The sequence below is a fragment of the Tetrao urogallus genome (genome assembly GCF_951394365.1).
Source record: "Tetrao urogallus genome assembly, chromosome: 2".
Classification (NCBI taxonomy): domain Eukaryota; kingdom Metazoa; phylum Chordata; class Aves; order Galliformes; family Phasianidae; genus Tetrao; species Tetrao urogallus.
The window spans coordinates 105,044,941-105,072,660 of record NC_136814.1 but is presented as its reverse complement, the minus strand read 5'-3'; the positions used below and the strand labels follow the sequence as shown (position 1 = coordinate 105,072,660).

The following is a 27,720-nucleotide window of genomic DNA, read 5'->3' as shown; positions in this document are numbered from 1 at the left end:
CTGCTAAACACTTAACATTTTTAGGTGACAAGCTATTGCCAAAGTAACACCAGGAATTAGTGAAAGTTACATACAATCTGTACCTCTGAGCTCCCCAACTGATTTGATTTTTCCTATGGATTTTATTGAGGAAAAGTATTGATAGCATCAGCAGGTAGGCAAGAATTTTGAAGTCAAGGAGACCAGAGTCAGGAAAAGGTCACTTAAACTTCAATAGCTCACCAAATGAGGCTGTTTTCTAACAATCTAATGGGTAAGAGATCCAACTTTCTGCCTTCAGAAGTATTAAAAATCCAATAGCTGCATGTTCTGAAGGATTTTCCAGACAAGTAAACTGAGTTGCTGAATGCTGATTTTTTTTCCCTATGAATACCTGAATACTGCAAACATAAATGCTTGCAACAGAAAGGGTATCTGCTGTACAGCAGGTCACTGAGATTACAGTACTCAGAAGAGCATAATATAAAATGCTGCTTGCAAATGACTGCCGGTAGAGGTCTCTCTTTGAACATTTTATGCTCTGTTGTTGTTAACAAGCATTTCACATTATTATTCTCTTGGACAGGGGCAATCTCGAAGAATTCAGGTTGAAGTGAGGTCTGTGCAGGAATCTGGGACCTTGCCACTGATGGAGGAGTCAATACTATCTGTTGGAATTGGTTGTGTTCAAATAAAACACGTTAAGTCACAAAAAGTGCCTGAAATTTATCAGGTAAGAGTCTGAATATGTCTTATAAGCTACTCATATTTTCAAGGCATGTAAAAGCTTAAGGTTATGCCCCAAGTTTATTACAGCTGTGCATTGCTTTCAAGTCTTAGTTGATTTGCAGCAGGGATAGGGAGGCTGTTATTTAACCTACTAGGTGTATTTATATGTGTGTAAAGCAACAGCAAGAACTGTCAGAATGCTTTTGATAGGTGATATTGGGAATTAGGCAGGATGGTCTAAGTGCACGTCTTTCAGAAAGTCTTAAACAAAAATCATTTTCTGTGACAAAAATGTTATTTGGAATGTGACCTTCTGGCTGTGTTCTGGATTGTGCTGCTTTTAAGGATAGCAAACACCGTAGTGAATAGCACATTATTCAGGACAGGAAAGAAAAAGACAAACCTTCTAAAATTCTTTTGGAGTTTGTCCAGTAGATTTTACTTCACATATTAGGTATGACAGTATGCCATATCAGACAGAACTGGCAAAGCACGGAATAGTTCTTTCAGGAGGAAGGACTTCAGCTCCCCTTCAAGAAGAGCCTGAACTGCCTCTGATGCTGGTAACCCACATGGGAAAGAGCTATTGAAAGCCATGTTATATTAGTTCTGCTGCTGACAATAGCTTTCTGACTTGAACATCTGGATTTTTAGTCCTCTCATTAGCATTTCTGTATCTCAAGTAAATCAGTATCTGTGGAATGTGAAAGATTTTCTAAAGAGTTTGGTGTTAGAAAATGCCTCTTCTATATGGCTTTTTAATTTTAGCTTAGCTAGATTTTTGCTTTCATTACTAAGATACAAAAGTAGGCTCCAGTGACTTGTTATTATAGATAAGTAATCACTTAGGATTGGAGACGTTGCTGCTGTTCCTTTCCCTGTGCAGCAGTGGCAGTTGTGCCTGCTCTCAGTGCAAACAGGTCTGCTTGTGATGCACGTCAAGAACAAAAGGTACTGTCTCCCACCAGAAAATAATGGCAATCAAAACATGTGAAGTCTACCTTGTGGCTGTTGGTGTGGCAGACACTTATTCCACCTCCTCAGCAATTGGCTTAAACGCTTACATTTTTTTTCCTCTATATGCTACAGCAAAGTTGCCTTGAATCCTTTACGTCAGATGTTGTAAAATTCATACTTAAGTCTTGCAGGTAAAAAAAAAAAAAACAAGCAGGTTTTTCTTTGCTATCCAGGATCAATAGGTTTCAAGTTGTTCTGCTTTAACTCTTACATCTTTCTTAGGGCTACTGAAGTATTCCTCTTTCTTCCATGTATGAACAATTTTTAGCTGTGTTCCTGTGAAATGTACATTTATTTTTTTGTGTTGAGACACGAGCTGCTGATAGCAGTGCATCTTTGGGATGTCACTTTTTCATTCTATGGTCACTGCTAAACTCAGACTTGTACAGATGATTGCTGATATTGCTTAAAGTAGCAGTACCCTTTGCATTAAATGTGTTTCCTGCTGTCAAAAAGCATTATTGATGTGGTTTTGCATGTTTTGACTTAGGAAGAAGATGATGAAATGGACAGTTACCAGGTAAAATTTCTCATATTACAATCTTGGGTATTTTCAGATTAAAACATATTAAAGGAAGATCAGCATTTTATCTTTTCTGCATCAAAAGCTTTTCCTCTGAAGATAGCAAAGACTGAGACTTGCATAGGTTGTTATGCTACAAAGCCATACAGTGGATTAGAGAGATAGAAACAAAAGAATAAGATATCTTGATCTGTATTTCAAAAGCGTGGTCCAGTTGCTTTTCATTTTCTGTTTTCAATAAAGGAAGGTGTCTATATTTTGACAAATTATGGATAGGTTGAAATGTTCTTAATGTAGACAAAAGTAAGCAGAGTGGTGTTGAAAAGGCAATCAAAATACTTCATACTGCTTCACATTACGGATGTATGTGTGAGACCTGGAATAAACTACTGAGTAATCAAGCCCTGGACGTGCAAGAGGGGTTCTGTTCCTAGAACCCTAAGATGGTAGTGAAATAAGTACTGAAATTTGCATGGTAATGGTTTGATTTTTTCTTAAATGTATGTAATGTCACTGTAACATGAGCCTTACAGGAGAACTGATGAAGTACAACATCTGTGATGTTTGTTTCACCTTTTTCTGAATAACTTAAGCAAAAACACTTCATCATCATTGTAGATCTCAACTTAGTGTAATGTGAGCAAAGAGATATTTAGGCTTAATGCTCCCTGACAGATTCCTGCATACTTACAGGGGTCTGCAGGTGAGTAATAAATAGTTTATAATCTTACATCCACTCATTTTTCTTGACAAACTATTTGTTGTAGCTTGTTTTGGAATGAAAGTGAACTGTTACTGCCTTAAAAGAACCTTTCCTAAAGGCATCCCAGAGTGGATAGCTCATCTGTGTGGCACCCAGTATACTGCATGTAGAGTGTCATACATCATTTCTGAGATTTCTGTATCAGAGACAAACGAACTGGGTGTTCTTGCAGATACATAGATATTTTTTGAACGACCTGAGCACTCAAAAATATTTTAAAAGGCTCAGGTGCAAATGCCATATCTAGGGATAATGGCATGATATGGGTATGGGTTAGGAATGGGTTCCTAATGTAAGGCTGCTAAATACTGAGCATGAGTAGTGAGCCATGAGCATGAGCTGGAGTTTCCAGCTCTGCTACAAAATCATGGCTGCCAAGTTTTAGATGAGGTTTGAGCAAAGAAGGTGGATAAAGTGAAATGTGTTCAGCTGAGCACTGGGTAGCACAAAATAACAGCTGGAGAAAAAGCAGTGCCTTAAGCTGGCAAGCTAAAATGCTAAGAAAGCTTTTTTACCATAGTGGTAGTCAAACACTGTAACAGGTTACCCAGAGATGTTCTGGAGATTCCATTCTTGGAGATGCTTGGATCCCAATTGGACCCAATCCCAAGCAGGCTGCTGCACACTGAACCTGCTCTGAGCACAGAGCAGGGCTGGACTAGGCAGCCTCCCTTCCAGCCTCAGCTGTTCTGCATTGCTCTTTAAGCTGTCCTCTAAAAAAGTAGAGAGCAGAGAAGAGTGAAGTGATTCAGTGGAGGTTTGCTCTCTTTCTTATCTGCTTCTTGTGTACAAGTGAGCAATAGGGTTGAGGAAACATTTAAGCCACAAATAGGAAATATTGGCTTTTCTGAGTCAATAATTAGTATGATTTCTTTCCTCTGTACAGGATAGGGATTTGGAGAGGCTTCGTCGGAAGTGGCTGTGTGCCTTAACAAAGCGTCAGGAATACCTTGATCAGCAATTGCAGAAACTTGTTGGGAAGCCTGGTAAGCAAAACACACTTGAGATAACAACAGTGAGAGGCTGAGATACGCACAGGCACTGTTAATGTACTGTAAAATCATAGAACCATGGAATTGTAGAATGGCTTCGGTTGGAAGGGACCTCAAGGATCACGAAGCTCCAACCCTCCCACCACACGCAGGGCCACCAACCTCCACATTTCATACCAGCCCAGGCTGCCCAGGGCCCCATCCAACCTGGCCTTGAACGCCTCCAGGGATGGACGGGGCATCCACAGCCTCTCTGGGCAGCTGTTCCAGCACCTCACCACTCTCATAGTAAAGAACTTCCCCTTGATATGCAACCTAAATCTCCTGTCCTTCAACTTAAAACCATTTCCCCTTGTCCTGCTGTTACCAGCCCTTTCAAAGAGTCGATTCCCCTCCTGTTTGTAGGCTCCCTTTAGGTACTGCAGGCTGCCATGAGGTCACCCTGCAGCCTTCTTTTCTCCAGGCTGAACAAGCCCAGCTCCCTCAGCCTGTCTTTTTATGGGAGGTGCTCCAGTCCCCTGATCATCTTTGTGACTCTCCTCTGGACCCTCTCCAACAGCTCCCTGTCTTTCTTGTGCTGGGGTACCCACACCTGGGTGCAGTACTCCAGATAGGGCCTACAAGGGCAGAGTAGAGAAGGGCAGTCACTTCCCTGTCCCTGCTGGCCACCCCAAATCTAGAAAAGAAGGAGTGAAGTGTTGAATCTCTGAGTCTACCACTACTTCACTTTCAGTGAAACAAAAGTTGGAGAAGCTTATACAAAATTCAGTTGTTTTCGATGCTGCGTGCTTCTTTGTGTGCTGAACTTCTGAGCAGAGTGGGTCTGATTTTATTAAGATGGTATAGCATCAACACTCGGCAGTGGCACTGAGTCAGAAATGCTCTCTGTTGTCCTTACTGACATTGCTTCCCCAGATAAAACAGAGGATGATGCTGATCGGGAGGCACAGCTTCTAGAGATGAGGCTAACGCTCACTGAAGAAAGGAATGCTGTAATGGTGCCTTCTGCAGGCAGTGGGATCCCTGGAGCTCCAGCAGAGTGGTATGAACACGCATTGCCACATGAAAGAATTAACATAAAAATGATGCATGGCTTCTTCCTGCCTTGAATCGTTGCCATTTTGTTGCTTTCCTTAATCTGGACTCTGCACTGCATGAGGAAAGTTGTTAAAATTAGGACTCTTGCTTATATTATTTTATTAAGCTGTGTATCTGAAATCCAGAAATGCTATTTAGTAAACGAAACCACTATTGATCAGAGAGTAATTATGACCTTCTGAAGAAACGGAATCAATATTTATTACCACTGCACTTACCATTTTAAAAAATTAGCTAATATGTTAATTACCTAGTTCATTCACTTAAAAGGCTGCTCTGTCATAATAAAACTACATCTACAGGAGCATTTTGTTGCGCTCCTGGTTGAAGTGCAAAGTTTGTTTAGTCAGCAAGTGTTCCATGTAATTTTCTAAACATTAAAAATAGTAAATTACACTACACTGAGCTTGCCATACTGTAGCAGCTGTGAGTAACAACTGCAGATAAGGAAGCAAGGCTGCTTTGCTTCAAGCCTCAGCATTGGTTGCTTTCAACTTTCTGCAGTGTTTTTCTGAGCTAAACTCTGACGATATTTATTGATGGAATTGACTGTCATGGGGTTTTAAATGGAGATTTGTTAAAATTAGAATCATAGAATCATAGAATGGCCTGAGTTGAAAAGGACCTCAAAGATCAGCTAGTTTCAACCCCCCTGCTGTGTGCAGGGTCGCCAAGCGCCAGACCAGGCTGCCCAGAGCCAGATTAGTACTTCTGAGACATAAAGATGTCATATGCTTTATTGGAGTACCATTGTCTTCGACATTAAAATACTGGGCTAGGTTTGAAAACAGTGGAGCTGCAGGAAACTTCCTTGGGGAAGAATCTATTTTGAACACATTTTCTCCAAAGGAAGTGTTCAGTGTGGTTCTTAGTGTGACCTTATACATCATATAAAAATCCAGCCTGCTCTTATTCACCATAAAATCATTAAGTTTGTCATGAGATGGCTACAGCCTTTCTACAGCTGTGACTGTAGCTAGATGTCTTTTAAAATGCCTTTGATGCTTCATATTCCATTTTAGCACATCATTAATGTTGTAGCTTTAAAGTGCAAGGCCACAGAACGTTCAGTTTTTAAAACAAGCAGAGCACAACCTGTGTTATCCCTCAATCACAGAATCACAGAATGGCCAGGGTTGGAAGGGACTTCAAGGATCACGAATCTCCAACCCCCCCACCACAGGCAGGGCCACCAACCTCCCCATTTCATAGCAGCCCAGGCTGCCCAGGGCCCCATCCAACCTGGCCTTGAACACCTCCAGGGATGGACGGGGCATCCACAGCCTCTCTGGGCAGCTGTTCCAGCACCTCACCACTCTCGTAGTAAAGTGCTTCCCTCTGATATCCAACCTAAATCTTCCCTCCCTCAACTTAAACCCCTTTCCCCTTGTCCTGCTATCCCTGAATACACGCTGTGAAAAGCATGCCTTGTGTGGCTGCTTGGGCTCTGAGACAGATGTGTTTTATAAGACAGAGAAACAGTTGTGCACTGTGGCATCATCAATGGAAGCTTGAGAAGTTTGGTGCTGGATTTTCTGACCAACTCTGCTGTCTTCACTGACATCAATAATGCAGAGGGGTTTGCATTTCATAAATGTGTATGTCAGAGTAAGTAAACTTAATTTTGCTATTAGTATTTTAGAGGGAGAAGACATTTCTGAAAGCAGAGGTCAAAGAATATAATAATAGTAAGAGAGCTGGTATAAAAGAAGTAGCAATTTAGTTGAGACTCTGCAACAGTAAATTAAAATAAAGCTGTTTGGCAAGGTTATCATTGGTCTGACTTGGAATTGCAGTTGTACTGAATGTAATATTCTGTGAGCTTTTATCATAAAGTACGTGTGCTGGGTAAATCTGCTGTAATTTAAATGCCGCCGTTGTCACTGTCTTACATTTTAGGACTCCCGTGCCTGGTATGGAAACTCACATTCCTGTTATTTTCCTTGACTTGAATGGTAAGTGGCTCTTAAAAGGACAGAGAACTTTGAAACAAACTTTGTACAGCCAGTGATGTGGTAGAATTTAAAGCTAAGAAAATGATGAAATGCCCGGAACATCAGGTAGATCGATTTGAAATGACACGTTTTTCACTGAAACACATTGCTGAATGTTTCAAACCACACAGCGTTATGTATGGAGGGGACTGTGCATTCTGACAACCCTGCTACTCTGCAGATGTTTGGGTCAGTAAAAAGGAAATAGTAAAATGAGCATACCCCATAGGATGAACAGCAGTAGATGATGTCATGAAAAAAGTAATCTCTGGATGGAATGCTCCTCCCTAGGCCTTGCAAGGTTTTTATGCTGGTGCTGTATTATGTCTTTATCAGTTGGAAGAAAATATGAAGTCACCATTAGTAATGTCTGCATAACAAAAATAAACACCGTGACAATTCAAATACAAGATCCAATGTGGTGTACTTGATTAGATAGTGTTAGGAAAGATGGGTAAATCACAGATGAGAAACGGAGAACCCCAAATGGACCAGGGAGCCAGCAGTGCTTGATTGGTTGAACAAATCCTTCTCGTGATGTTTAGAAGAGGGTTTGTGCTTGGGTTAAAAGCATCAGGTAAGAGGTGAGAAGTGGCATTCTGCCTGTGAAGATGAGGGTTTTGCTGTGGTGCTGTTTGCATTAAGGCTTATTTACCTCAAAAAGCCCATTGAAATATTGAAGGGCTTCAGAGAGGAGCGAGTTAATAATTCATTAATGGTGGGGGACTTAAGCGGGTTGAGCGTGTTCCTGAAAACCATGCTAAAGATTTAATCATGGTCTGAATGTACCATACTTCTTCAACCAGCTGCTCTTCTTTATTTCAAAAAAGAAAAAAAAAAAAAAAATCACCTAGCTAATAAACCCAAGCAATGTACTTGGTATAATTGTGAAGCAGTGCTCAAAATAGAATGGAGGATATTTAAGGAATAAAAAGGAAGCGAAGGGATATTTACAACCAGAGGATTTTCCTGCACAAGAGAGTACTTTATAAGGCTCACTTTGCGTTCCCACATTTTTGTGAACAGTTTCTATGTAGAAATGAAATGTAAATTAATAACTTGGGTGTTTTTAAAAAGGAAAATGATTTTATCTTCTCTCCCTTCTGCATTCACCACTGATTCTAGCTGATGACTTCAGCTCCCAAGATAACCTTGATGACCCAGAAGCAGGTGGGTGGGATGCGACTCTTGTTGCTGAAGAAGAGGAGGAATTTTTTGAACTGCAGATTGTAAAACATCATGATAGTGAGGTAAGTAGAGATGAATTAGCACATTTAACTCAGAAGCCTTTTAGATGTTTGCTTTATACGTGTAAGGCCACTAAGTTGGTCAGGCAGGACTTGCCCTTGAGAAGTCCATGCTGGTTGTCTCAAATCACCTCCATCTCTTCTACTGCCTTAGCATGGTTTCCAGGATCTCCTCCATGACCTACACCAGCACAGGCATGAAGCTAACAGCTTGGTGGTTAATTGGATAGTCCTCTCTACCCTTCTTAAAAACGGATGTGACATTGCCTTTTCACACCCATCTTTTAAGATACCACAGAAGTCATATTGTATCATATCATACCACAGAATGGCCTGGGTTGCAAAGGACCACAATGCTCATCCAGTTCCAACCCCTGCTGTGTGCAGGTCACCAACCAGCAGCCCAGGCTGCCCAGAGCCACATCCAGCCTGGCCTTGAATGCCTGCAGGGATGGGGCATCCACAGCCTCCTTGGGCAACCTGTGCCAGTGCCTCACCACCCTCTGGGGGAAAAACTTCCTCCTCATATCCAACCTAAACCTCCCCTGTCTCAGTTTAAAACCATTCCCCTTGTCCTATCACCATCCACCCTCACAAACAGCCATTCCCCCTCCTGTTTCTATGCTCCCTTCAAGTACTGGAAGGCCACAATGAGGTCTCTTGGAGCCTTCTCTTCTCCAAGCTAAACAAGCCCAGTTCCCTCAGCCTTCCTTCAGGGAGGTCCTTTTTGTAGAGGCAGTTGTTGTTTGCAAGGGACATTCGCTAGGAGCTGAACCACGGTTTGAAAAATAAAATTCAAGAATCTTCCTTCATCTGAGTCTCAGCCAATTAAATTATGAAAGCCTTCAGCTGAAAAAGCAAGCAATCTTAACTAAGGTTATGGTTAACATGTTTAGCTGTGCATTGTTACGTGCATTATGTTCTCATTTTACCACATAGCTCATTGTTTTACATCTTCACAACTCTTGGTGGATAATTTCTGCTACAAGGTTTAGAATAATTGGGTATGGTTTTTTAGCTTAGTGTTCTACGTTCTTTTATGTTTATTATTCCTGTTGATTTTGATTGGCTTTGTTGTCTGCTGTTGTTCTCCTTTGTTTTAAAAGCCTGTAAGGATAAATGCCAAAATATTTTTCTTGTGATTTCAACAAAAAAAGCATTTAAAACTGCAGTAACAATAATTATGAAATTATTAAGTAATCGTTGAGGGATGTGGTTTAGTGGGCATAATGGTGATGAGTTGGTGGTTGGACTTGTCCTTTGTGGTCTTTTCCAATCTATGATTCTAATGATCTATATTTTAACAGTCAAGAAGAGAAATTCCAGCATTTGCTGTATTGATAGAAGTGTTTCAACAAAATGTTTCAACTCTGCATTCAGAATATATGAGATCTCAAATACTGAGTGGAGAGGTTGTGTAGTGAGATGGAAGATTTTCACTGCAATCTCAGTTGCTGTCTAGTTTATCTTAATGAATTAGGCCAAATGGCCCTGCAGTTTTGCATATTTTAAAATTTATTTGCAGTGATCTTGGGTATTCAGTGGTCTTTTTATTGAGAGGAAATGTTCCAGTTTGAGCAAGTTGGCATTTTCAATCCCAGCATCTTCATTTGGTAAACTAATCTCAATTTCTTAAATGGCCTCTTCTAAAGTGCAGGGATTTTTCTTCACAGGGACTGAAATGGAGAAGCTGACTCTCAAAATTTATGTATTATGTATTTTTCTTAATTATGCTTAATTAATTACAGTTAATTATACACCTAATTATGCTTATTAGAGGATACATTTTTTTTTTCCTTTGCAGGTGAAAGTAGAAGCCTCCTGGGACTCCACAGTCCACGACTGCATCCAGCTCAGTAAAGGAACAGCAGCAGATGAAAGAGTTTACCTTATTGTGAGAGCCACTGTGCAGCTCAGCCATCCTGCAGAAATGCAGTTGGTGTTGCGCAAACGCATCTGCGTCAATGTTTATGGCAGACAGGTTTGTCTTCTGTAGTCCTTCATGTGTTCACTCTGCCCTGAGCTTGTCACTGCCTCAGGAAGGGAAGGCTGTGGTTTGTGCAGTAGGACTCTGCTGTGACTGTTCTCTTTCGTTTATACCAGAATGGAAGCATCATATTAGCAGCTTGCGGGAGGATCTAGGCTGCCATGTGGTTTTCATTGCATTTTTTACATTGTGGATGATGATACAGCTTTTTTTTTAAGGCTTAATGGCAACTTAGTATATGGGAGCCTTTGTTAGCTACTGAGTGACTGCTTTATCCCCATTCATTGAGCAAAGTAGAAAAAGCTCACTTGTCCTGAGCTTGGAGTTCCTACTTTACAAAAAACTGCATCCAAAGAAACTTGGGTGTTTCCCTACTCCTGTAGTATATTCACACATTAGTGCTATTTCTGTGTAGTCATTCACATATTTAGAGGTAAGCAAGCAGTAGCTGGAACAGAGATCCCTTTGTGTAATGTCTCAGCTAATCACTCTCAGTCTAACATGTTTTCCAGTTGTGTTGTATTTCTGATGCTGTGTAATTGAGAGTAGGATGCTTCCTAAGTGGAAAGCAGAAGTTTGTTATTCCATTTGTGGCAACACGTTCTGACTTATCTTATTCCTACCATGGTGAGGAAGAAGATTTTGTTCAGCATTGCCTCAGAATCCAGCTTCCCTTAGCAATGATGATGACAAAGCAAGGAGCCTGAATTGTTATTCTATTTGCACTTCTGTATTAAAATTTGGAGCAAGAGCAGGAGAGGTGTGGTCCCTCCCAGGAACCCTGTAGGCCACTGTGAACTGCTTTTACTGTTAAAAAATATAAAAACTACAGCTCTCAGGCAGCAGCTATTTCTCAGAAAGGGATCAGGGATTTTTAAATAATACACAACGGGAGGAATTTGCTCAGTAGGTTGAGCCTGCCAATAGTTATAACTGTGCTAAGTCTTCATCAATTCTGTTTTCTGCAGATTCTGTCGATTATTTTTCCTTACCGTTATCCAATACCGAATCTTTCTTGCTAGCTTTCTGGCTAACTTTCTTGCTAGCTTTCTAAAAAATCCTCATCGATAACCTTTCGCGGGCGTTTGTCTCAGCAGCATCTTTGAATGACTCATCTCTGCATTAATTCAACAGTCCAGTTCTTAACCCTGCGAGGCGCCAAGTCAGCATAAACAATGACCATGCCCCCTTAAATCATCCTTCATAACGATCTCTTTGGTCAAGAATTTAATGCCTGTACTTGTCAATATTCAAGACAAGTCACCTAGGGCTCCACAAAAAAATATCCAGAACTAGCAAATGTATTGCGTGCTGGTTTAACAGTCACCTTGCAGTGAAGGAAGGTAATTCTTTTTCTGTGTCTTAAATGCAGAAGAGCAAATGATTTGTCTCCAAGTCAAAATCTTTGAATCTTAAGTATTTGCTGGCTAGTCTTTTGGGTTTGGGCTTCTTTCTTTGTCAACTCTACTTACTTCACTTGAGTACGTTAAAACATTTTTTTCTGTAGCAAGAAATATTCCCTTTCTGTCTCCCCACAGGGCTTTGCACAGAGCTTCCTCCGAAGAATGTCTCACCGAAGTTCCATTCCTGGCTGTGGTGTCACTTTTGAGATAGTCTCAAATATTCCAGAGGTGAATAAGAATGCAAATTATCTGAAATTGGCTGGGATTCTCTAATTTCCTGCAATGTCCCTTTATTTTAAGCATGCTTTTTCTTGCTGCTGGAAGCATAAAGTATGATTCTTATAAAAGATTAAGCAAACTTATTTACATGTTTAGACTTATCAACAACGTGTGTCTTGTCAGTGTCACTGTGTATTTTGTTGAGTGAGCATCCATTTGCTTAAGTCCTTGAAGAAACATTTTAAAGGAAAGGGGAATAAACATACGTAGCTGAAATACCTCATGTAGGGAATGTGATAATATGTTAAAAAAGCAAACAAGCAAACAAAACCAACAATACAAACCAACAAAATATTAACCACCCTCCACACACCCTAAATTCTTAAGTAACATCTTAATGTAACCCTTGATTCCTGAGTAAGTTCATAGTTGAATCCTAATCCCTTCCTTCCAGACAGATGCTCTGTCAGAGCACTTGTAAAGCATTAACACACGAAGAGCCAAAGGGCTGATTGCTGCCTGACTCTCTTTTATGTTCTGATGTATTTAACACCCTGTTTCAACGTCTCTCAAGCTATGCCCATTTTTTTTTCCTTCTGCAAGTCACTTGAAATTTTATTTCCTTCACGGAGTAGATAATGCCTTAAATGTGTTTGAGTGCTTTATAATTACAAGATATCTGAATACAGCCCTTTAGCTAATCAATGGCAATGTCTTACTGTGAGACTCTCTCAAGAAAAAAAAAAAAACAACACAGAAAAAAGGGAATGAAAACCAACAACAACCGTGTATAACTTGAGGTGGTGTTGATGATTTCTGAATATGATATGGCATATTTAGAAAAGTCCAACAAGGCATTTGAATCTCCTCCTGTACTTAAGGGAAAACAGTGTTGAATCTGTCCTGCATATTTTAAAAATGCATTTTTTTCAGGACTGATGGAGGAGGGTTTTGTTTTTAGAGCATGTCATTTCTTTTCTTCTTTCCAGGATGCTCAAGGAGCTGAAGAGCGGGAAGCACTGGCCAGAATGGCAGCAAATGTTGAAGACGCAGCTTCAGCTGACTCTGAAGCCTACATAGAGAAGTACTTGCGAAGTGTGCTGGCTGTGGAGAACATTCTCACCTTGGATCGTCTGCGGCAGGTCTGATCTTAGGGCTGTAGCACGCAGCAGTTGTGTACTTACTCAGTACAGTATATGACAATGCAGATGTTTTCATAAGTGCATACAGTGGCTGGCAACCCAAGAGCCCCCCCTTAAGCTTTACAAAGTGTGCCTGTGGCAGAAGTCCAAAGAAGCAAATGTAGCTCACTTTACATAGATGTTCTCACTGAATTATCTGCAAGATGGGTGAATGGGACTGGGAGCTTTGTATTACATGCACCATCTCTTATCCTTTGTTGGTTTTTAAGACCGTCCATTGCTGATTATGTACCAGAAAAAGCAGATAGGGTTGATGTGAGCTTTTGCTTTCTGAAGGTTAGGATTTACTACAGATTTTCCAAGTTGCTAGTAGAGCTCGTGTCATTTTGAATCACAAAATCATAGAATCATTACAGCTGGAACAGACCTTTAAGATCATCTAGTCCATGTGCTCATATTCTGCCTTGGAGCAACCAAACCTGTTCTCTTTAATATGTACGACATTGATGGGGTTAATCTTGAGCACTGCAACTTGATCTGTGTACCAGGGAAAATATGGAAGAGAAAAACATTTATTGAAAATTGTTCTTCTGGATATAAATTATGCAAGAGTAAAAGAAAGTTATGCAAAGCAAGCCAGAGTGTGTGCTTGCCCCCTATAAATTAATGGTGAAGTGCGACGCACTCGGAAGTATTGAAAGCAAGGTCCCTGTCATGTGTAATTAGTTTAAGGGATTAAAATAGGAGCTCAGCTACGAAAAGGAGCCTGTCTTCACATCTGTAGCAGTCATCTCCCAGAATCAGAATTAGCTGTAAAGTCCTATATGTGCCAATCAGCAAAAAACTTAATGTTTTTCCACTCTTGCACTTCTAGCTGTGTTACATACAATTTTTAGATTACAGTAAACTTCACAGATGGGAGCCAGTGCTATACAGCTGTTTAATAACATTTTTCTTGTATAGACAAAGATGGGATGATTGGAGCTTGGATTCTGGCAAAACACGCCTAGTATTTTCTATCTTTTGCTTCTGTGTGATTTGCAGGAAGTTGCAGTAAAAGAGCAGCTAATGGGAAAAGGAAAACTCTACCGGAGGAGCCTGAGCTCTCCCAATGTGAACCGGGTGAGTATTCCGTGCTGGAGTCCGCAGCACATTGAGGGCAGCAAGTGCATCTTTCAATTACCAATCGAACGTAGCAATAAATTTCCTTTTGCTTGGCTGTTCTGCTTGTCTGTGCTGTTTGTCATCCTGCAAATCACTGTGGGTAGACAAAATCTGCATGTTTTCATATTTTCACCGTACGGATTAGTGTGCTTTAGAGTACCTGCATAAATCCACATCGTTGGAAAAAGCAGAACACTAGTTTTTCATCTAACTATCAACTTTTTCCCTAGAAGTTTTGAAAGCAAGTTCCAAGTATTTACTGATTTTAATTTTGTGTTGTAGAAGCATTATCTTTTGCTTGATTAGTGCATAAGAAGAAAGAGACGTTTCTACTTTCCAACGTTTTAAATGAAATGCTTTGGTTGAGCTGATAATGAAAACTGGTCAAATTTTGGCCTCTCTTAGGTCACTAATTGGGATTTCACCTTTCATCGTCTCTGGACTTTCAGTTCTGCTTTAACTGAAGGCTTTACTTTCACCCTTCCTTGTGTTCATCAAGTTGCATATTTATCAGTTGTTCAAGTTTTTGTTAAGAAATAATTCTGCTTGCCTTGACCATTTCAGCTTTCTGCAAGCCGCCAAGATTTAGCTCCTCCTTATAACCTGAGCAGCAATCGGGTAAGTATCTGAAGCTCTCCTGGGAAATCTTCTACTGAAAAGGAGTAGCTACCATGACTGCATTACACCAGGTGCAGGGGCATAGTTGAGAAATATCCTTAAAAGATGAGGCACACCCACCTGTTCCTTGTATCTTTGAGACTGCTCCTTGGAAATACTTGCTTTGTGCAGCACCAGACATCCCTGGGAAGGCTCCCATGTTTTCATCAGCCACGTAGCACTGCTGCCAACAACTGTGGGATGTGCAGTGGCAGGCCTGTGCCAAACAGACCAGGTTAAACGTAGCCATCCGTCACTTGGGGGTGTGCTTTTCAAGGGAAGTTTTCTCACCGTCTATCTTCAGAGCTCTTCCAAAGCTTTCAGTTGAATGGGTGCAAACCTGTTGGGTAAGGGACAAATTTGAGCTCACGTCTAAGCTCAGGTTCATCTTCAGTATAGAATGGAATGCATTGAATCTATGCCTTTCAGGGCAGAACCTTGCAGTGGGTGATTTGATAATTCAGCCCGTTACGCTCCTTAAAAATAATGGCACAGATCAAAAGTGTTTCTTTAAAAAGAGAAAAATTAAAATTAAATTTATTTTCCAAAGCCTAGATAAACTAAGGGGCTCTCTCCTGGTAGATATTTTGCCCAGTGAGCATGTAGTCATTTTGAAAAGGTGAATCTAGTGGTGACAAGACGTTTTAATGCATAATGCAGTTGCACGGAATAATAGGATTTTGATGTAGTGCTCTAGCATTGGTTGCTAAATCTGCTACATCTGATCCATGTAGAGAATGCTAAAAGGTGTGCAGGTAATCAAGTGCTTACAGCAGCTTCCGTTTGGAGAGAACTGTGGAATGTCTCAATATTGTAGGTTTTTAAAGCAGAAATTAAAGTCTGGAGTACTTATGTTTTTTATTTTTCTCCTCTCCTCAACAATTTCCCTCACTTCATGTTTCAGAGTCCAAAGGTCCCAGCAGAGGTAATGCATTAGGTCCACCTAATGAGTGGGATAATAATTTTATCTCACTATAAAGTTTATTTTGCTCACTTAAACGCTTTTACTTCCTGCTTTGAAGATGCTGCTATTGGTGTCTCATTTGCATAGTAGACAGCAAATGAGATTTTTCTATTGAAAAGCCTGTCATTAACGCTGTGTGAAACCGCTACAAGGAAGATTCTGCTTCTTGGGGCCTTCTTATGGTTTGTTACATCCTGCAGCTATTTAGATGGCATTTCTCAGAGTTGTTTGGACAGGGTGCAGGTATTTTAGAAATGACCCATCTTTGCTTTAACAACTGAAAAAATACATATATAAAAGCAAGCAAATATTTGCTGGTTGTGTACAGCCTGGAAATGAGATGAACATTGAGTGAGAGTTTCTACCACGTCTCACTGAGGCTGTCTGTCTTCAAATAGCTCAGTGCTAACAACACTTGATTGCTATGAAAGAATGAATTGAAATTAACTCTAGGACAATGGAAACCCATATTTAATCTTCTTATCCCATTAACATTGTCAGAGGGATAACTGAATGTTCCCTTGACTGTACCAAGCTTTGGTTAAGCAGAGTTGATTGCTAGTGGTTTGCATGGGGTTCTGCAGCTCTTCACCTCATTTAGGGTGGCTGCTGACAAAAGCACTGTACCACTGTGATGTGGGGCTGCAGCTTCTCTCCTTGCTTGCAGAGTACCTGTTTTCAAGGCATCCTTCGCTCAGGACAATAATGGGGGCTGATGCAGGGGCTCATTCCAAAGCTGGTTCAGTTTCCATAGAGAGATGAATGGAAACTTTTTGTAATCAGAGTGAAATGTTAATCATATTCTTAAATGTTCCTGTAGCACACGTAAAGCACACTAGTGATAGCATTTTATGTATTTTAGAACTAAGGATCCACAAATGACTTCATTTTTAGCTAAGTTAGGTGGCTTTTGCCACTTGGAAAGCAATTCAGTGGAAAAAAAAGTTTTCTCCAGCACTGATGAATCATTACTCTCCCAGGAATTTTTGTTTACAAGTGACTGTAAGAAGCTGATCTCTAACAAGTGGTTTATTGTATCACAAGAAATGTCAGTTCCAGTATAGTAATTGCATAATAAATTGGATACAGGGCTTACCTGCCCAGCCTGTGTATGTTAATATTAGTGGACACCTTTACTTATTTCACAGTCTTCCTCTCTTCAACTTTTATTCCATTACTTCATTTCCCTCTCCAATTTTATGTTATTATTCCTGGCGTTGTTGCTGCCTTTACTGTGGATCTTAAGCTGCATAGGAAGGCCTCTCTCATTTCTGTATGTAAAGCACTGTTCATACTGGGAAAGTTGTGTAAGTGGATTCTGCTTCAGTTTTCAGCAATATGAACGGCCAGAACACATTTTCCTGTAAAACAAAATATATTTAAAAAGAGTTATCATAAGATGTAACAATGGTGTAGGTGCAACTAAGGTAGGTAGACCAGAATTATGACCTGGGCTCATCGTGCGGTCATAGCTGAATCTTTCTTGCTACATGTGGTCACGCTCCCATGAAAAGCCAGAAAAGCCTCATTGCAGAACTGGAGGAGAGGTGCGATGTGGCACATTTTGAAAAAAAAACTAAGGAATATCTCAGTGCATTGACACCAGAGAGCTCCCAGAGATCAGGTCAGAGATTCCCAGCATTTAAATAATACCAGCTGCTTAGACCTAAAGTGTATGTGTTCCAGTTAGTGAACACACAAAGCAGTGAGAGTGCTGTATGGCGTGCATGTCTGAAACTTGGCAACTGTATCAATACAGTTAATAATCCTTACTTTTCTTTTCTTTTGAGAGATTGAGGCGGGTTATCTTTCAAACCAACTTAGTAAAATCTTTCATTCATCAACTGCCTTTTACCCCTCTAGATTTTTAGCACAACACTTGACCCTTCCAGTTGTTCCCAGTGTTTTCTTTCGCAGATATGTTTCTCTGTGTGCTGCCATGATTTACCTACTTTATAATGGTAAATCAATAACGGTCAACTCAGAGTTGAGCGTCATATTGTCTCTAAACATATGTGACCTTCAATGTAAGATGATAATCCTTCTTCTCTAAAACAGATTATTTTTGATTTGAAAACCCAACATATTTTAAGTACCTGGCCAGACAAATGCTATTTTCAAGTGCACATTCCTGCTTGCAGGGCCAGTGTTTTATTTAGTCTAGTAAAATACTTAACATTATGCAGGAAATGTAGTCATCTGTAATGTCAAGACTGAAGTAACATTTCTTAAAGATCCTAAGGAAAATAAGTGTTTGTTTGTTTTCCTAAGGAAAAAGTCACTACGTCTTGCCATTGTTTTTGTACAGGATGAATCCTCTGGAAGTGTTTTGCTCTGTTTCATATTTACTCTCATTTTTTTGAATCACTCTTCAAACAGGTCTAGAAAGCCGATGTACTTGTCTGAATGATTTCTGTTGGAACAGTCAAGGAAGGGCACTTCTGACTCAATAAATCATGATTCACAGAATGATTCAGTTGCTTCTTACCTACACTGAGTCAGTGTTCTAGTAAGTTTGCAAGCTTTCCCCACATAGTCTATTTTTGATATCTCTGTGGTATCAAGAAGCCCTTTAGACATGGCCTGTGGATAGAAAATTGTTAGGACCTGCCACCTTTGTCCATTTGTCTTTAGTAAGAGGGTCATCATCATTAAAAAAGAAAAAAAGCTTTGCTATGTTGTCCAGAAAGAAGCCTTCAGATGCTTTCCCCTCTTCCTTAGACCACCATCTACCAGGCTGATGCCATTACCAGTCCTAAAAGTAACGAAACCAAATGGTTCTTTTCACGATTCATTTAATCTTGTGACCATATCCCACCAAACATTCTACTTTCTGTAAACTTCTTTAGTGTCACTGAGCTGGTGCATCACAGGAGATTGAATTACGCTGAGATTTTCCTCATCTGGGAATTTTGGCTCTCCTGCCAACTAATCCATCAGTGGAAGCCAGCAAAGTAGACTTGAAGAAAAACTCAACATCCCAAAAAGGAAGACTTTGAGCATAGTGTAGAATCACTGGAAGTTTCCACTCTGGCTTTAAACACCTACTGCAGGACTTCTAAACTACTGAGGGTGCCCACTGTTCAGGATGCTGGCCGTGCCATTCCATGCTCTCTGCCACTATCCACTCTTGGGGCTGGATATACCTGGAGGATGTTCATAAATAGTTGTTTCAATTTAAAAAAAAGAAAAGCCTGAAACACATTAAATCAGCATGGCAATAGGAACATGCTGGTTTGAGCATTCCCACTTGTCTCTCCCACAGCCTGGTTCCCCGAGGACACAAAGTAAAGAGAGAAATTATTAATAGTGTCCAAGATATGGTTCCTGAAGTACAAAGATGACTGCAATATCAAATACAAATACCAGGTTAATCTGACCAGCGTTACAGCACATAAAAAAATGATAACCTTAATCCACACCCCAAAAATGGTAAACAGCGTACCAGAGAACATATATAACAAGTAAGGTATTAAGTAATATGGGTCCATGAAAAAATTCTGAACGATCTCTGGAAAAACAGTGGATGTGGACAGTGGCAGGAGAAGGGGGAATGGTTCAAACTGAGACAGGGGAGGTTTAGGTTGGATATGAGGAGGAAGTTTTTCCCCCAGAGAGTGGTGAGGCAGTGGCACAGGTTGCCCAAGGAGGCTGTGGATGCCCCATCCCTGCAGGCATTCAAGGCCAGGCTGGATGTGGCTCTGGGCAGCCTGGGCTGCTGGTTGGTGACCTGCACACAGCAGGGGTTGGAACTGGATGAGCACTGTGGGCCTTTGCAACCCAGGCCATTTATGATTCTGTGAAAAGGAAAAAATAACATTATGACATTAAGTTATTCTACCACTTAGAACAACTTTGTTTTAACACACTCTGGTCAAATCTGTTGTTGCCTCAACCCTTTGAGTCCCACATTGGAATGGATGTGCTCCAGGTGTGCACCCATCACTCAGCAGCAACCAGCATATATATCAGTGTGCTGTTAACACTGTCTCAGCTGAAAACAGGACAACACAATAAGGTCACCTAAAAGAAATCAGCACCAATTGAAATGCAAGATGGCAAAACCCACAGTAAGGGGGTTTCTGTGCAGTGCAGTAGGAGAGACTGTTTCATAGGAGCTTTTTGTGGAAAGAATTTTCCAGACATAGCCATGAGTTTTTGATGTGTGTAAGATGTAAGAGTTGCAGGTCAAGGATAACACTTAAGATGGGGGGTTTAAGGTACGGGTAGAAGAGCTTTGTCACCTACAGTGGTAGAGCAGGAAGCTTTCAAGGAGGGCTTAAACTCCAACGTCCTCAAAAATACAAGACTAAACAAACCCTGGTATTGCTGCTACTCCCAGCCTGAGTAACATCAGTTCTGACACCCAGGGTGACTGCCTCCAGTCAGCTCAGACATCCATTACCCTTTAGGTATCTCAAATGTTACTTCACAGGGGCAGAGCCTGTTGTCTCTACAGGTAAGAAAACAGCTACTCAAGGTGTGAAGTGCTGCTCTGCAAAAGTGTACATTAGTTGCTATTCAAAGCAGGACAGCTTCTTTGGGACCTGCTTATAGATCCAAATGGAAACGATTTTTGCTCTGAGCTGCTCAGTGTGACCTTCAACCCATTGGAGAAATCTATTCCTTCTATCCTGGCTTACTTATTATTTGTGAAACATTCATGACTTCAAGTTACAGTTGAGATTAGTTTAGCTGCCTGTCATTTTTCTGTTTCAAGGTCAGATTATTTCCTTTTGTTCAGCACTGTGAAGCTTCTTGAAATGGTGTATTTCCCTTCTCTTCCATCCAGAAAAATACATAAAATCTCTGGTCATGAGTGCAGCGAGTCTCTCCACCCGTAGTGCATCCTTTCTATTATGTTCACTGTGCCATCTCATTGTGCAAGTGTTTACAACCACGATTCAGATGCAGACACCCTATAATATAGAGAACTAGAAACCATAGCATAACTTTTCACCAGCAGAGTGATCAGAATCCAGTTTGTGTCAGTTTGGTTGCCTTAACACCATCCTGTCTTCACAACTTTTCATTTTGAAAAAGTGAAACTTTTTCTTATATTAGAATATGATAGAGATGGGAAAATATGATTCTGCCATTTAGATTCTTGAAATTCATGCACTGTTGTGAAGCAATAGCTTGGAGATTCTCTCTATTCACCAAGAAATTTTGTCACTGAACTGGTCACTGGTTGTCGCTGGTAAGCTTGGGGTGGAAGAAATAGAGTCACAGAATCATTAAGGTCATAAAGTACCTCTGAGATCACCAAATCCAACCCCAGTCCACCCCACCATGCCCTCTGCCCACATCCCTCAGTGCCACATCCCCACAGTTCTGGAACATCTCCAGGGACGGTGACCCCAGCACCTCCCTGGGCAGCCTGTTCCAATACCTCACCACTCTTTCTGGGAATAATTTGTTCTTAATGTCCAACCCTGGGCCAAATCTGACCCTAAGCAGTAAAATCCAGCCTTCAGGTCTAAGGTCATATTTACTTTCTTATTCCAAGCTCTGTCTGTCCTCACCCCTTCTCCCTGACACTTCAGCTGGACTTCACTCATGAATGCTTCCTGAGCAGATACACAGAATATTTAGGAATTTGGGGCCAACAGAACTGTTGTATTGTCACCTGGTTGTACCATACACAACTCCCAGAACAGCTGCACAGTTCAGTGCACTGCCATAAGTTTAAGGTCTCTAGGTAGATTCTTCCTGTGCCTTGCTGCAGATGGGAGCTGAGGGTGCTTATCTTAGCAGCACTGGGTGTTTCAACTACAAGTGCCTTGGGGAAGGGTCTTTCCTCAGCTCTGCACGTTTGTAACATTTCGAAGGCGCTGTGCAAGCTGGCATGGTGTGTAAGTCTTGCTGGTGGTGTGCTAACTTTGAAAAATACAACTTTTGTTTTTCTCCCTAGGGCCGATGGGAAAGTCAGCAAGATGTATCCCAAGGTGTCACAAACTCCAGCAGGGGCATTAGTCCAACTCGTACTTCTCTGCCAGGCTCCGGGCAGCAGAACCACTCCCCTGATGCAGGTACGGGCTTTCCTGAAGCTAAGGCAGCTGTCGTAAAGATGGAGTGAAGTCACCCCATCATTGTCAAATCTAAGCCCCTTTCAGAGATACAGGTTTCTCCTCCAAAGCAACGCAGCTTCCTCTCTGTGATAGGCATGTTTAAAGTTGTCTTTGATTCCTGCAGATGCAGTCTTGATCTCAGAAGCTCAGTTTCTAAAGCCTGAAGTTATCTGGGCTCAAAACATGTATCTCTTAGGTCCTTAAAACATCCAAGACTAGAAGCCTACCAATGTCTTAGAAAATAATTAGCACTGGAGCTGGGGGGTTGTTTGGCAGCGAGTGTGCCTGGTGTATGACTGAGAGTGGAGTGATACAGAGTGAGGGTTTCTTTCTAACTAGGTTTTCTCAAGGGAAAGTATTAAAAGCAGCAGTACTATCAAGAAGAGTTGAATGTCCATAACTTTTTTTATGTTTGTATTTCCTCGTCTTTCTTCCTCAGTATATTTTGTAATTGTTAGCAGAATTTTGTGTTGTCAGCATCTTTTTTCAGTTCTGCTTCCAAGTGATTGGTTTTTTTTGCTTCTTCAAGTTGTAAGCAGTTCTATGTTTCTAACAGCAAACAGCAAGCTTTTTCACACCATGTGATGAAAAAGACTTCCAAAATTACCCAAATTCACATATCCTATTCTAGGGAGGAGCAAACACTCACTGCTTTTCTTTGGTTAGTGCACTGACTACAGGAAGATGTAGTTCTAGAATTAAAATGATAGCTTTTTTTTTTCACCATAGCATATCTGTTCACACTGTTCCATTTTTCTAACAGGTCTGGGTAGCCTTGCTGCTTCCTACCTGAATCCTGTCAAGTCATTCGTGCCTCAGATGCCAAAGCTGCTGAAGTCTCTCTTTCCTGTTAGAGACGAGAAGAAGGGCAGGCAGACCTCACCTCTTGCACAGCAGGTAAGATTTTAAATGAGATTGGCTATGCAGTAATATTGATGAGTGCTGTTAGACTTGCAACAGAGCGCCATTTTATTTGCTGTTGCAGTGCAAACCCAACTCTTAGTCATAGTCAAGCCTTGTGCTGCATTTCCCCTCCATTCTGTGCAGAGACAGTGGAGCTGTTAAACTTATTGACACACTCAGCCCACATGGCTTTTTAGAAGTGCCAAGTACACTACCAGCATGATTGATGGTAATACCATTTGCAGCAACAATAGTAAAATTTATGAAGTGCACTTAGTGTTGTTTGTGTACTGCCAAGTGGAAAATGTAATTCTATTTTTAATTCTTTATTTCATTTACCATCTTCCTTCTCCCCTATCCCAGCTTGGGTCACCCTTTTCTACCTTCTGCTGCGTACAGTTGCTTTTGTTTCTCATTTATTCCACATTCCAGAGAAGCTTTGATTTTTTTGATTCTGTGCTACAAAACTTCATGTGCTCCATTTGTGACTTCTGTACAATGAAAGGTAGCTTATGCCTGGTCAAGCTGACTGCAAAACTCTACTATCTCCTAAAGAAAGCAGAAGAAATAATAGAATCCCACTACAAATGATACTTTCTTCCTAATTTGAGAGACTGTCATTTATTTATAAAGAAAAAGCCTTCTTCTGGGTAAACCTGGAATACTTAAAAACTGTTATGAAAATAAATCTGGAGCCAGATCTCACCTTCTATAAAGTGTATGGCAGCCCATGTGGTCCATGCCTTGTTAAGCATTCAGCTAACTCTTCATAGACAGAAACTTGTCTTCATCTGTAATTTTGGAAGCATGTTTTCTGTTAACATAGACCTTTCCCACCTCTTCATGTGCAGACAAGTGTTTTAGAGGATGTCTTTCTAAAACAAAACTACAAAAAAATAATCCCCAAGCAACTCCTTTTTGTGGTGTGATCCAGGCATTCTGTCCTATTGGTTGCTACAGCTGAAGAGCAGCTAAGGGGTATGCATAGATGGTAGGAATAGATTATCTCAGCGTCTTTTCCATCCTTCATGATTCTATGATTGCAAGGAATTGCTTTGTCATGGCAGAAGTACAGTGAAATAGTAAGAAGATAAATAGGCCAAAACCAAAGGCTTAAAAACACAGTTAAGTTTTAGTGGAACTTATGATAGACATAGTACAAATAAAAATAAAGCAAATTTAGAACATTCTTAGTTTGACCACAACCATTTCTCTATGAAGTAAAATGAGCAAGTTTTACTCCCAAATGTCAACTAACTTTGCATTTCACATTTTCATGTGGCCTTTTGCTTACAACAAGGTCAGTGAAGAATCTGAGATCATGAAACCTAGCACATCTGAGAAATGTAGCTGATTAAAATGAAGACAGTGACTTTCTTAAAGGTATTTGGGTATTGGAAGATGCAAATAGGTGCTCTTTACAATTGCACTCAGATCCTTTTACCACTGCTGGAATTCTCACTGAATCAATGAGAGCTGAGCTGAGAAGTGAGGCCCAATTTCCTTCCTCTAGTCTAACCACCTGTTCCCACTCCTTCCTACTGTTCAAGATCACTCTTGCAGTTCTTTGCCTTCAAGTCAGTTTTTATACTACGAAGCTACCTACCTTAGGGAATTTTAATTTATATTATGGATTACTATGGAAACTCAATCAGATCACAATCACAGCAAGTTTTAAGTAGGCAGGAATGCTATCTCTAATCTGTTTTAGGGAAGAAAAGCAAATGTATAAACAGGAGTGCATGATGTTTCAACGCATGTTGCAGGTCAGCCTGAAGTTTTCTGTGACCACTGAATCAGTATAACAAAATGAAATCTCTAAGTTAGTTGTTGCTTGTACTTTTGTAATAGAAGTCAAGTCAAACAAACCTCACTGATTTCAGAGCTGCATAGATATTCTTCAGAGCTCTCTCAGTAAGCACAACGGCTTCTTCACTCCTGTTAGAAATCACAGTGCACGAAAGAGCAGAAACTAAAGGAGCTGTTCCAGAATGACCTTCCTCCAAACAGCACAAGAAATGAATGTGTGATGGTGCATGCATGCATGTAGTGACTGGCTTGAGCATCGTAGAATCATGCAATCATTAAGGTTGGAGAAGACCTCTAAGGTCATCCAGTCAAACCCCAACCCATCCCCACCATGCCCACTGTCCCTCAGTACCACAGAGTAAAAGGGTTGATGCACGTTAATTTGACACTGAAAAGCGAATCATCGTTTCCTGTAATCCTTCTTGCTGCTTCCTTATAACTGCTTGAGGATGCAGAAGTGGTTGCAAGCGTTAAAAACTGGCCAGAATTCCAGTGGTGGCAGTGACAAATGGCTGTGTGCTCAGGGGCCTGCAATGGGGTCAGTGCTTGGCAGTCGGCTCTAACACCTTATCACTAACCTGTCCGTGTAAGACAGCACGCTGGTAATTCCTGCATGGCTGTGCCATAGTGCAGAGTGAGGAGGGCACAAAAATGACATTGCTTCATCTCAGAAAATACAGAACAGTACGGCTTAGTTCAGTGGAAGAATTGCACTTTGATACAGAGCGACAGGGGACATAACTGAGTGTGCAGGAGGAGAGTAGGCAGTGAACTACAAAAAGCTGAACAGGGAGATGAAGCCAAAAGGATATTTCAGCTGCAGTTTCAAAGGAATCTGACTTCTTAACAGGGAATTGCTGGATTTCTGTGACAGTAAACAGCAAATTCAGAGAGCTGAAGATGACTAAAGGAACACTTCTCAAGGAAAATGGAAAGATCTAAATCACTGTTACCTGGCAATTTGCTACCTGCAAATGAGCAGATAGGTGGTGACAGATTTTTGAACATAAATACCAAAAAGCGAAGTGGGTCAGTTGGTTCCTTTCTCCAAGTTCATCAAACAACTCAAAGAATTTCCAGAGTTCCTATCAAGTTCTCTTTTCAGTGCATATCTGTTGCAGCATTTGAGAGCATGTAACCATCTATTGTCATTAAAGCCCACTCCATAAAAGTGCTGCTGACCCATATTGAACTAGATGGCTGCCCTGCTGTGCTATTAAATCCCTGATATGTTACAGTTCAGCTGTCAGGGTTAGGTCCCTGTGCATGTCTGCTCAGAGATGCATCTCCTAGGCTGAGTCTCACAGCTGATTGAAGTACTTTAGAGAATCATTTTGAAGTGAGCAGCTCTTAATTATTTCTGCAAGTTTTGAAGTGTAGCTCAGTTCATCATGACCAAGCAGCTGTCCAGGTGGATGTGTTACCAAATCACATCCCAGGCAAGTAAACAGAAGATGGAGTTGTCATCATTGTTCTGAAAATACACTTCTAATCTTATTATTTTAGCTACTTAATTCAATCGCATGCTGTTGCCTGGGATCAATCTTAAGGTAGAATCAGAGAATCACAATATTATTAAGGTTGGAAAAGACCTCTAAGGTCATCTAGTCCAACCATCAAGCCATCTTCACCATGCCCACTCATCATGTCCCTCAGTGCCACAGACCCACGGTTCTCCAACTCCTCCACCAAGTAAAGGAGCGTGTGTAAGTTATCGTAACATCTTGTTGAGATGGTCTTTCCCAGTGCTGTTTTTGTTTGTAGTTTCAGAAAGGCAGAGCCATGCCAGGCAAGGTGGTGGCAGCTAACAAAATTGCTGTCTTTGACCTTCTGATGCAAGTTTAGTAACTAATCTGGAGAATAATGAACCGCAATTAATGAAATCTGCTCTCGTATTCAAGTGTGTTTCTCAGACAGCACATAAAATAATTGAAAGAACTTCCTGCTCTCTAATTAGTTAGATTGAATTAATTTGGCATAATAGGATTCTTTATGTAACTAGCAGAACAGCTTCCGATGAAGCTGTTTATGTACCTAAAAGATTGGTTTCTGATGAAGCTGTTTATATACTTTTAAGTTAGAAAATGCCTATTTTATCAGTTATCTGCTGCTTTTCAATTAATTGCCAGTATTCTGTAAGTAAAAAATAATTAAATAAAACACAACAGCTTAAACCTTTTTTGGATTACTGCAATTGCTTTTTATTTTCCCAGCCTATTCTTTAAAAAGCTTAGTAGCACAGTGTGCAAGATTTAAAGCCTTGTCACTCCTTATTGCTGATCAGGAAAAGTTTAAAATGCTTGAAATATGCAGGTGGATGGAGAATCAGTTTCATCTATCTGTGCATAATTACATTACGTGCACGCTCTCGACGCTTGTCTCTTTTATTAAGGTGCTGAGGCTTTCACAGCGTGCACCGAGCAGAATTGCTGTGCTTTACCTTATGACCCTGTTGATCTCCAGGAACTGCCTGTATAATCACATTTTAAGGCATCGTTGGGTTCTGACATTAAAAATGTACATATTGTATTTCACTTTCTGCTTTTTGACATTGCTATGGCTAAAGCAAACTCCTCTAACCAGCATGGTTTGAGAAGTGGTCACCTTCATTCAATCCTTGTTGGATGGTCAAACGTCTTTCTTAGCACATGACTTCCAAGAGAGATCTGGAGTCACAGCTGTCTTAAAAGGAATAAATAAACTCTCTGAATTTCCATGCACTAATCCAATTCGCTTTTGTTTTGTGGTATAGAAATGCAGACATGTGACACGAGGAAAGGACAGCTCTCAATTTGTTCTTTCACCTTCTGTGAAACAGAAAGTACATAAACAGAAAGACATAGTAATTAATCTAAAACAAATGAAATGCAGTTAATGAAAAGCTTTCTGAATTGAGAAAATTTTCTGGCAGTGGATTAAAAAATAGCAGTAGTTTCATGGGTGTATATGGTGCATTGCGTAATTGCTAGAACTTACGTTCCTTAATCAAATGTGAATAACATGGCCTTGAAGAACCTTCTTTCAAATCTAGAAGGCTTTTTTTCATATAAAGAGCCATT

At 40.6% G+C, this 27,720-nt stretch overlaps 1 protein-coding gene across 1 annotated transcript in view; it reads left to right on the top strand.

Annotated features, from left to right (window-relative positions):
- The window catches only part of KIF13B (kinesin family member 13B), a gene marked incomplete at both ends in the record, with an annotated part of 120,369 nt that overhangs the window by 79,967 nt on the left and 12,682 nt on the right, over positions 1–27,720 (top strand). Inside the window, 14 exons of the mRNA XM_079550566.1 lie at positions 566–712; positions 2,216–2,245; positions 3,898–3,997; positions 4,919–5,045; positions 7,001–7,056; positions 8,221–8,345; positions 10,147–10,323; positions 11,868–11,960; positions 12,941–13,093; positions 14,138–14,215; positions 14,822–14,875; positions 15,819–15,839; positions 21,793–21,910; positions 22,713–22,846. Of these exons, the coding sequence (XP_079406692.1) occupies positions 566–712; positions 2,216–2,245; positions 3,898–3,997; positions 4,919–5,045; positions 7,001–7,056; positions 8,221–8,345; positions 10,147–10,323; positions 11,868–11,960; positions 12,941–13,093; positions 14,138–14,215; positions 14,822–14,875; positions 15,819–15,839; positions 21,793–21,910; positions 22,713–22,846 (1,413 nt within the window). The remainder of the gene's footprint in view (positions 1–565; positions 713–2,215; positions 2,246–3,897; positions 3,998–4,918; positions 5,046–7,000; positions 7,057–8,220; positions 8,346–10,146; positions 10,324–11,867; positions 11,961–12,940; positions 13,094–14,137; positions 14,216–14,821; positions 14,876–15,818; positions 15,840–21,792; positions 21,911–22,712; positions 22,847–27,720) is intronic.